This window comes from Haliotis rubra, unplaced genomic scaffold, assembly GCF_003918875.1.
Source record: "Haliotis rubra isolate DU_JTF1 unplaced genomic scaffold, ASM391887v1 Scf133, whole genome shotgun sequence".
NCBI classification, from domain to species: Eukaryota; Metazoa; Mollusca; class Gastropoda; order Lepetellida; family Haliotidae; genus Haliotis; species Haliotis rubra.
Window position 1 is genome coordinate 754,301 of NW_025765259.1, and position 11,757 is coordinate 766,057.

General features: G+C 43.2%; 1 protein-coding gene across 1 annotated transcript in view; it reads left to right on the plus strand.

The window, feature by feature from the left end:
* LOC124267664 (atrial natriuretic peptide receptor 2-like) overlaps nt 1-7,516 on the plus strand; it is a 30,508-nt gene extending 22,992 nt beyond the window's left edge. The window contains exons 18-25 of the mRNA XM_046702635.1: nt 256-402; nt 864-1,048; nt 1,995-2,134; nt 2,272-2,395; nt 3,232-3,300; nt 3,870-4,032; nt 4,458-4,568; nt 5,544-7,516. Coding sequence (XP_046558591.1) covers nt 256-402; nt 864-1,048; nt 1,995-2,134; nt 2,272-2,395; nt 3,232-3,300; nt 3,870-4,032; nt 4,458-4,568; nt 5,544-5,752 — 1,148 coding nt within the window. The 3' untranslated portion in view covers nt 5,753-7,516. The remainder of the gene's footprint in view (nt 1-255; nt 403-863; nt 1,049-1,994; nt 2,135-2,271; nt 2,396-3,231; nt 3,301-3,869; nt 4,033-4,457; nt 4,569-5,543) is intronic.
* Nucleotides 7,517-11,757: the final 4,241 nt, after the last annotated feature.

Consider the following 11,757-nt stretch of genomic DNA (forward strand, 5'->3'; position numbering starts at 1 on the left):
GTTAAAGCTCACTCACTAACTTATTGTATAATATGTCCAACGAGTGCAAACAAGTATTGGAGAACATCCAAATATTTCGTGTTGAACATAAGTTTACAAACATTGGCGTTCCGGTACTGTCCACATGCTAATGGAGGATACCGTGCTGTGTGCTTATGGCTCAGTTGTAACTAACATTTGTTTAAGAAAAATGATGGTGATGATGATGATGATGATGATGATGATGATGATGATGATGATACTCTAATCTTACAGAGGACCTATGGACCGCCCCTGAGATCCTCCGAGCCGACAGGAATGTGGATTTTCAGAAGGCGGATATATACGCCATTGGTGTCATCATGAAGGAAGTGTTCACACGGTCCGGTCCGTACACCGAGTACCCCTTCTTCTGTTCCTCAGGTAGGTCCGTATACCGAGTACCTCTTCTTCTGTTCCTCAGGTAGGTCCGTACACCGAGTACCTCTTCTTCTGTTCCTCAGGTAGGTAAAAACACTATCCATTAACATCTATGCCCCTTTGTCACCTTTCCCTTTATGTCCGACAATAGCTCCAGACATGATATTCCAAAGTTATCCGATCACCTTTACAGCGTGGATAACCATGGTAAATGTTTGCAGATGGCAGACTTTGGGAGGACATTTCCAAAGTTCAAGAATTTATATTCGTTTTGTTTTGTACCGTATCTGAAAGTGTGTTCCGGTTATCTTACAGCGAACACCTGTTATCATCACTATTCGATAGTGATTATTAAACACATTGCTTATCAAATAGCCAGATTCGTACAAGCGGACCGGGTAGAGATTTCATATGAAAATGCTGCTTGTTGACTTAATCAATATTTACTGGGTATGTGATCGCAGAAATTGTCCGTCGAGTTCGTGACCTTCCGTCGCACAATCGGTTCCGTCCGTCAGCAGCACGTGAGCTACGTCAACATCCGGACCTGGCAGCCCTGATCGAGGATTGCTGGAGTGAGGACCCCAGTGCCCGTCCCTCCGCCCCGAGGGTGGTCAAGTCCCTCTCCAGAATCAACCCATCCAAGTATGTACACTGACAACAGAGAACCATTTTTGTAATTAAGACAATGACCATTTTGTCATCTCCATTATGTATAAGACGTGTGGTTAGCATTCCCTGTGTAGCAAAGATGACACATGTACTCACTTAGACGATATGCTGTCGTTATGGAACATACGAATATATGACATATAAGTTGATACTTGATGGACTTTGGCATGATGTATAATATATGCTATGATTGTGCAGACACATGACTTATAATATATGCTGTGGTTGTAACGTATAATAAGATGTACAGACGATATATGCTGTGGTTGTACAGTCCATATATGCTGTGGTTGTACAGACACATAACGCATAATATATGCTGTGCTTGTACAGACACATCGTATGACGTATAATATATGCTGTGGTTGTACAGACACATGACGTATAATATATGCTGTGGTTGTACAGACACATGACGTATAATGTACGCTGTGGTTATAAGACACATGACGTATGCTGTGGTTGTACAGACACATGACGTATAATATATGCTGTGGTTGTACAGACACATGACGTATAATTATGATATGCTATTCTTGTACAGACACATGACGTATAATATATGCTGTGGTTGTACAGACACATGACGTATAATATATGCTGTGGTTGTACAGACACATGACGTATAATATATGCTGTGGTTGTACAGACACATGACGTATAATGTATGCTGTGGTTGTACAGACACATGTACAGATTCTTACATAACGCATAATATATGCTGTGGTTGTACAGACATGACGTATAATATATGATACGCATGTACAGACATGACGTATTATATATGTTGTGGTTGTACAGACATATGACGTATAATATATGCTGTGGTTGTACAGACACATGACGTATAATGTATGCTGTGGTTGTACAGACACATGACGACACATGATAATGTATGCTGTGGTTGTACAGACACATGACAGACACAGACGATGATCGACAACATGATCGCCATGTTGGAGAAGTACGCCAACCATCTGGAGGAGCTTGTGGCGGAGAGGACGAGTGAGTTGGACGCGGAGAAGAGGAAGACGGAGAACCTGCTGTACCGGATGCTACCACAGTGAGTGACGCGTGTAGCTAGTTGTGTTTTGTTGTGTAGCTGCGGAATCCAGTACAAAGATTAAAGAATGGCCCTAGAGTAAAGAGTTCCATCTGCTAGTTGAGACAGTGGTTAATGCTGACTGTTGCATCCCCTAGGTCCGTGGCGGAGGACCTCAAGTTGGGTAAACCAGTGAAAGCGGAGATGTTTGACCAGGCAACGATATACTTCTCCGATATAGTGGGCTTCACCAAGATCTGTGGCGAGAGCACACCCATTGAGGTAAGGCAATGCGTCCCACGAATACACACAACATCACAAGTAGTTTTCAGTTGCCTACATTATGAAATAATGATGTCACAGAAGAATAACCGATGTTTGTTGCACGTCCTGGCCCTTTTAATACATATAGGCTATGACATGCTCATTGAAAAATACGATATATAATTCAGATACCAGGAAAACAAAATATGATGTAATCTCAAAGCTCCTCACAGCACTAAGCCCGGAGCTCTCGATACCGTCGCTGCCGCGTGTCACAGCTCCCTACCCTTCTTGGTGGCCTCCAACCAATCAAAACGTTCATTTCCTAACTGCCCGACGAGACTAACGCTTAGTCTCTGGGTATATATAATGTTTATAGAAACGAACAATTCCTTTTAAATTGGAAAGGAGCCCCACAGAGAAGGGAGATTCAGAACCTGGGGAATTTTGGACTTTACAGAAATGGATCCACAGGAGGGAAAATAATGCAGCTCAGGGACTGTGAGACAGACAATTGTCTGACGGCTTTGTTTCCATAGACATTATGTTTGTCCTGATATCAAATATTATTCCACCACCCAATGTTTTGGTTTGTTTGTTAATTTGTATTTCACTGTCAAGTAACTAGTTTAGTAAGATTGCAAGGGGAATTAAACACTTCTCCCTTAGCCTTTGATCTCAAACTAATCTGATTAAAATAAAAAAACGTATGTTCATTTGGGAAAAAAAGCAGTTCTCGAATCACTAGAATGGTAATGCATTTCAATTCCAATGGGCCGTTACATTCCGTATATCAAACAGGGTGTGGTATAATAGAGACATAACCCCTGACTACAGCATCCATGTTCTTCCAGGTCGTGAACTTCCTCAACTCTCTCTACACACTCTTTGATGACATCATCACAAACTATGACGTGTACAAGGTAGGGGTCATCGGTCTTCTTGTTTTTAAGATGATTCTTTCGTCATTTTTGTCCGCTGATGCATTTGGTTACCTGTTCTTTCAATCTATAGAATAAATATTTTTTATTTCAAACTGTACCAAGGTTTTATTAGAATCTGTTGGGGATGCAGTTGTTTTAATGTCAAATCTAAAATATGCGTCTTATCAAGGGCATTAAATGAATTATATTGTGTGAAGAGTGCTTAGTAACAGGTAATAGTAATAGTAATTCCGTCAATTAATAGAAATCAGGATTATCAGTAAACAGGATGTGTACCGAGTTTGTCAGTAAAGAGTAAACCGTTATTAATGAAGAAAAGCATTTGGATTGTCAGAGAATGTACATTAGGATTTGGGTCAACACACATTGGGATTGTCACTGAAGAACAAAGACACTGTAACAATATGGAACAAGATGTTTAGTGTAATAGATGAGCGATTCTCCTATTCACAAGGAGAAATCACAAAGGTGTAATGTGTAAAACATACATTGATGATATGAATTCTCACTCACTCACTCACTCACTCACTCCCCCTGTTTGTTTTCAGGTGGAGACAATCGGAGACGCCTACATGATAGCTAGCGGTCTGCCGATGAGGAACGGCGACAACCACATCAAGGAGATCGCCGACTGCGCCATGGACATCCTCGCCTCCACCGCCACTTTCACCATACCTCATCTACCAGACAGACCTCTCAAGATACGTATAGGTCAGTCCGGAACTTTCATAGAAAATAGTTAATAGACACAGTGAAATCTCGTTTGTCCGGAAATCCCGGGAGATTTGTGCATGTCTGAATGTGTTCAAAGGATAACACTGTGCACCAGTAACTCGTTCAGCCGGACATTCTGGAGAGGTATCGCCCGGATTGGCGGGATGTTGCTGTATAGCTGACATAACCTGCTCCTTACATGAAGAAATATAAAGAAAACTGATTGAGTGTTAAACAAGACACCCACTTTGTACTCAACAGCCCCGCTTGCATGACAATGATGATGTGTGAAAATACTTGCAGGGTTAGGAGCGGTCACTTTAAATATGGAATGACAACCATTTCCACGGCTGCATACTTCATGTATTCTTCACAGAATAGAGTCGCATATAACCATTAACCAGCTGTGTTTTTCTCTTCAGGAATCCACACAGGGTCAGTGGTTGCCGGAGTTGTGGGTCTAGCGATGCCTCGGTACTGTTTGTTTGGAGACACGGTCAACGTAGCTTCCAGAATGGAGTCTACAGGATTCCGTAAGATAACTACCGACAATATGTCATTATTTGTATTGAGTTAATAATTTGTTAAAAAACGAGAAATGAGGTTTAATGTCGCTCTTATTACACGTGTAGAGACGTTAAAGAAGAGCGCAAAGCCAGGTGACAACAAGTACCATCTTTACCGTGTTGTTATGTGACGCGGCCGGGGTTCGAACCTCTCACCTCCCATTCCCGGGAAGGCCACTTGTCAGCTCAAAGATTCAACTGAATAGAAAAGTTGGGTCAAACACTGCTTTCAAGAATAATCCAGTTGTATCAAGGCGTGTCAGCATTATGTGGGAAGTAAGGCCGATGCTGGTCAAGATAGCCACGGGTATGGCGTTGACAACCCTAGAAACAGAAGCTTGACCACCCTTGCGAATGAAGACTTCTTTGTCTGTTGGGCCACCGGTGCCGCCGGACGAAATTGAGAAGCATTCTTCCAGTTTTACTCCCACAAAAATGCATTACTACCCCCTTCAGTGTCTTTGGCAACAAAACACCAAGAGGGCTGAGGTGCCGTGCTGTGTCACGTACGGTGACCAGAAACCCGTGAAGGTGGGTTCGAATCCCAGATACGCTCTTATGTTCTTCCATGATTGACAGCACCATACCTATGTCCATTTGAAAATGGGAAAAGTTTTAGACCTGCATCAGATCGGGCTTCCTCCAGCTGTCAGCTGACAGGCATTGATGTAACTCAGACATTCACTCACAACTAGAACAATACACGATATCATTCATCATCTCATTTTAGTATATTATCTTCAAAAACTAAATTCTGGTCAATTATCAAACTTCGCTTGTATCAACCTCATGGCCACTGTAAGAGCAATATTCCGTATTTGTAAACTTACAACCGGCAATTCATTATACTGATACATTTAAGGCCAATTAACCACACATGAAAACAACCTGTAATATGTTATGTTGGACTGACATATAGTTACATACAGGTGTATGTTTCAGCCATGAAGATCCACCTGAGTTCTGCAGCCCACGACAAGCTGGTGTCCCGGTTTGCTGGTTACCACTTCTATGACCGGGGCGAGATCCCGGTGAAGGGTAAGGGCACCATGAACACCTTCTTCCTGACTGGGAGGGACGGTTTCACCAAGGTCCTGCCCGATGCTGACCAGGACGCTCCGGGGTCCCCAGAGGGAAGTGGAGGACACTGACCCCATCAAGTGGTCATCCCATCCTTCTGCCCAGTCTGTCGGACTGTGGGACGCACACTAGAGAGGTCAGCCATTCTGTTCTGGTTACCATGCCCCTAGTCACCCCTGGGGAGCGGGTGAAAGACATCCTGGAAAGTCCTTGTCATGGCAGCTGTGCCTCTCTGTCTCACGTAACGCCAGATCATGACGTGTGTTCGGCAAATCTTATGTCAAGTAGAAAGTATGTGAAATCCAGTGTTCCACGTCGGAAAGAACCGATACCTGATGTCCATGTCAATGTGGTGACGTCCAGATTCCACACAATACCCCGGGCAGCCTCACATGGGCTTCGAGGAGCAGAGCTGAATCCTACAAACAGGATGACGTCAGAGGGCCTTGGACCGTATACCGTGGCCTCGCGAGTCAACAGTGTACCAACTTCAGGATGTACGTCTCACGGCAACCACAGAACACTAGAAGCACATAGGGGCACCTGATGTGACCTCGCGGATAAATATTGTGACTAACTCAGTACCGTCAACACTTTGTAACCCCACGGTGGACGATGATGGTTCTCATGACGTCACGTCACAAGAAGACGGTGTTATGGAACAAGGACGTTCTGCCCACTGCAACCATATGGCAACCGAAACACAATCGCCGCATCTGACCTCGCGAAGTATCACAAGTACCAGACGTTCATCTCAGAGTGACCCCTTGGGTTCAAGTTCTGTTGAGCCACTGCCTGTAAATTCTCACACTGATCAGTCAACAAATTACGTCCACCCCAGCAGTGTCACATCACAAACTGAACTTACAAACTTGTCATTGTCCAGCAGCCGGACAGACCTAGCGTCCACACATCGGGGACCAGGACATCGGTCTCATTCAGTAGTCGGTCAGGTGAACATGGCGTTTGAATCAGACGGGGAGAGAAAGTCATCAGTGGGCTATACCATTAAAAGTGCTACAATTCCACGCTGTTCCAGTAGAGCTAGACCGTTGTCCCCACACCTGACGTCACAGATCGACGTGGACGTGTATGATAAGAAACTGAACCGAAGAGTGACCCGTGTTGTTGAGATCACACCGTTATGACCAGTGGTAACTGGTTGTTGATGTGTGAGACAGTTGGCAGAGCTGCCCTTCCTATTGAGGTACAGGGACAGAGCCTCTGACCTGATGTTCTGGGAAAGTCCAAGTCAATTAGTAATCCACATGCATACAGTGGATTGGGAAGAAACTCCATCGTGGTCAAACACATCTTGCGTAAAAGTGTTAGGGATTGTTTGGAAACGATTCCTGGAAGGAGTATGATCCTGCTTTGGGGGGAGTTTAAGGATATAACATCTGACAAGTTTTCAAGCTGTTCTCGGAAAGTCAAGGAGCAGGCTCTGCACGTGAGTGCTTTTCGGAGCAGTGACTCACGCGCATTTTTTGTCTGACTTGATGAACTCCAATTTGAAACAGATGATGAACATCCACAATGGACAATTCAGAACTGAACATTATGTAACTTCCGGTGAATTCAAAATGTCCCTAGGCTGGACGTCTGGTGCTGCCGACCTATTGTAGACCAATTTGCCTGCACTCGGAGTAGGATAAATAAGCAAGCAACTTGTGGAGTATCATACAGAAGCCAGTGACCCAAGCCACTCGGCCCTGACACATTTCTCCTTGTGTCTTCGAATGTCCTACATCCAGCCAGCTGTCTATGTTGAATAAACCGCTTCACATCGCTGTTACAATATGTATTTCTTCCGTTGGATTAAAGGGGCCGTAGTGAAGAGACGTTTATCAGACACATATTATACATACCGTTGTCCACGTCCTTAGGTTCAGTCATACAGTTAACAGTCGTCGTGTTTATTAAACGCCGGACAACATTTATTTCCGAATATTTAATGGGACAAATTAGGAACGGTCAAATATGAATCATTGGACAATTATTGCTATTCGCATATCTACTACTGGTTGACGTGGAATATAGGCCACAAAACAGATGAGCATGTCAGTGTGATGTTTTATCGCCTCGGTGAGTCAGCCACTTCTGCTTAATCATCTTTCTGTGCCATGACAGTTATACATCCAGTGTCTCCTCCACAAGCTCAGTGTAGGTCACCGAGATATTCCCCCAAAGTCAGTCATATGTTTACTGTATACAACAAAGCCCCCCTGCATCACACTCTGGCTATATCCACACGACAGCCATTGTAATGCGTCATACTATTACTACTCGCTTTATGCCACGGGGGTTGGGTTTTCGTTGTAAATCATAAAACATTAAGGCCTACCTACTTAGCTGGGGGCAGATAGAAGATTGAGGAGAAACAATACCTAAGGGTTTCACTCCCGACACATCCGTCTCCATCCAGCGTCACACCCAACAACAAATGCCACTCGTCATGACGTCATCATTAGTTCATTCCGAATGGACGAAATGATAATAGTCTTTATACCATGCATAAGGTGGTTCTTAAAAGAGGTATATTGCTCCACGGCCTGTTGTCTATCTTATATCAGGCATACTGCAAGACATTTTGTTCGTGTAAGCCCGATAGGTTGCAAAGCTTTATGTTTGGATAGTATTGAGGGATTGTCCAACCTGTATAGCAAAGATCATGTGTAAACTCGGTTGTTTTTTAAAACTGTTTTTTTTTCATGGTTATAGATAACTGTCGAATAAATATATACTGAACAAAAGAAGTAAAGGATGCTTTCACATAACTTCAGTGTCACTGCCCTGGCCTGCTTGAATTCCAACTCAGCACCTTTCAGTTGTGTGTGATCATAGTTTAGGTACGGGTATCAGATGTCAGAACTGAATGAATATTACGATTGTTGGTTGTCTGGGGACGCCCACCAGCACCAGTCTAGTTCGTAAATCTGAAGTTGTCGTTGACGACCAGCCAGCGTAAACACTTCATGAAATCTGTATATATACAAAACTCAGTTACTATGCAGCATGTTAGCAATGTTGATAGATGGTCCGACATGGTGTTGATAGATGGTCCGACATGGTGCATGTGTTGCATGGTACTATTGGTTGATAGAAGGTCCGACATGGTGCATGTGTTGCATGTTACTATTGGTTGATAGATGGTCCGACATGGTGCATGTGTTGCATGTTACTATTGGTTGATAGATGGTCCGACATGGTGCATGTGTTGCATGTTACTATTGGTTGATAGATGGTCCGACATGGTGCATGTGTTGCATGTTACTATTGGTTGATAGATGGTCCGACATGGTGCATGTGTTGCATGTTACTATTGGTTGATAGATGGTCCGACATGGTGCATGTGTGTTGCATGTTACTATTGGTTGATAGAAGGTCCGACATGGTGCATGTGGTCCGACATGGTGCATGTGTTGCATGTTACTATTGGTTGATAGAGAATGGTCCGACATGGTGCATGTGTTGCATGTTACTATTGGTTGATAGATGGTCCGACATGGTGCATGTGTTGCATGTTACTATTGGTTGATAGAAGGTCCGACATGGTGCATGTGTTGCATGTTACTATTGGTTGATAGATGGTCCGACATGGTGCATGTGTTGCATGTTACTATTGGTTGATAGATGGTCCGACATGGTGCATGTGTTGCATGTTATTGGTTGATAGAAGGTCCGACATGGTGCATGTGTTGCATGTTACTATTGGTTGATAGATGGTCCGACATGGTGCATGTGTTGCATGTTACTATTGGTTGATAGATGGTCCGACATGGTGCATGTGTTGCATGTTACTATTGGTTGATAGATGGTCCGACATGGTGCATGTGTTGCATGTTACTATTGGTTGATAGATGGTCCGACATGGTGCATGTGTTGCATGTTACTATTGGTTGATAGAAGGTCCGACATGGTGCATGTGTTGCATGTTACTATTGGTTGATAGATGGTCCGACATGGTGCATGTGTTGCATGTTACTATTGGTTGATAGAAGGTCCGACATGGTGCATGTGTTGCATGTTACTATTGGTTGATAGAAGGTCCGACATGGTGCATGTGTTGCATGTTACTATTGGTTGATAGATGGTCCGACATGGTGCATGTGTTGCATGTTACTATTGGTTGTTGATGCATGTGTTGCATGTTACTATTGGTTGATAGATGGTCCGACATGGTAGAAGGTCCGACATGTGTTGCATGTTACTATTGGTTGATAGTGGTCCGACATGGTGCATGTGTTGCATGTTACTATTGGTTGATAGATGGTCCGACATGGTGCATGTGTTGCATGTTACTATTGGTTGATAGAAGGTCCGACATGGTGCATGTGTTGCATGTTACTATTGGTTGATAGATGGTCCGACATGGTGCATGTGTTGCTATGTTACTATTGGTTGATAGATGGTCCGACATGGTGCATAGAAGGTGTGCATGTTACTATTGGTTGATAGAAGGTCCGACATGGTGCATGTGTTGCATGTTACATGTTACTATTGGTTGATAGATGGTCCGACATGGTGCATGTGTTGCATGTTACTATTGGTTGATAGATGGTCCGACATGGTGCATGTGTTGCATGTTACTATTGGTTGATAGATGGTCCGACATGGTGCATGTGTTGCATGTTACTATTGGTTGATAGATGGTCCGACATGGTGCATGTGTTGCATGTTACTATTGGTTGATAGATGGTCCGACATGGTGCATGTGTTGCATGTTACTATTGGTTGATAGAAGGTCCGACATGGTGCATGTGTTGCATGTTACTATTGGTGAAATCCATGAGCCTACTGCTGACAAACGATTCTAAGTAGTGCGAGTCTGAGGTTAGGTCCCGCTATGATTGGAATCTGGCCCGTCCAGCCCGTCATGAGAAACAGAGACAGACGCTTAACAACTCCAGAAACACCTTGTCTGACTGGATCACTGAGACTCAGTTACTGTACCAGGTTAACGCCATGCCAACGTCGTACCAAATATGTCAGGTCGGAGAGTTCTGTCCTGGAAATAGCTTGGCAGTTTACATTCTCAGGAGTGGTCACAGGACAATACGAGTCAAAATGAAACATTCACAAATAGTTTATTCCGAAAATGTATGTAAATGAGAATACCAGAACACCCACAGCAATAAGCCAATATATGCCTCACACGACTAAACAAGTGCAGTGCCATCCAGTTTGTCTCATCATTAATATGTGAAAATATAAAACCAGCATTACAACCATTATTTAATAAGACAGTGAATTACTTAAACCAACAATTACTGCATCCACATAATATCACACAGGACATAGTGAATTACGTGGGGATACAGTCGTTCGTCCGGAGTTGAGTCTGTTGAATATCTCTAGGTTGTGTAGGTGATGTAATGTCCAATATAAGTGATTAATATCGCCATAACTGTGGTTCGTTTGGGTCTCTGGGAGAGAGATGACATCTCTGTTTGGTTACCATACACAGACTACAAGAAACACTTGCTAACTACCGTATATCACCCCACTCGCTAGACTTGACATTGTCTGTATCACATCACCCGGAACTTAGTCATTCAGACATGGTGGTCAATGTTCACACGTCATGGTGCAGGGATTGACAGTTTGTATGATCAATTACAAATACCTCTGTCTCAGTCAGCTGAATCATGTATAGTGTATGTATTTTCCGGCCTTCTTGTTGGATAACATGTAATATTTGTATATCAACGTTCTTAAATTGAAATCCTTCACAGACAATGCCACATTTATTGATGTAAGAACATATTTACAATTATCATGCAAAGAGTATGTTTCGTGGCAGGATACAATCAACAGAATATTTACGCAAAATATCGTATTAGGTCAGGTGGGTACTTCTTTCAGTGTTTAACAAACAAACATACCCTTGACTGTCAAACGTTCACCAACAGATTTCTTTGCTAGTTCTATGTCTGTATACTCATTACCAAATCCATAATGTAAGATATTGAATGTTTAAAACATAGTTTAGGTCACACGATACCGACTGCTGCCAATGTTTGACTGACAAATCACTTTTTGGCGATATCAATGCAGATTCGTGATGAATACTTCC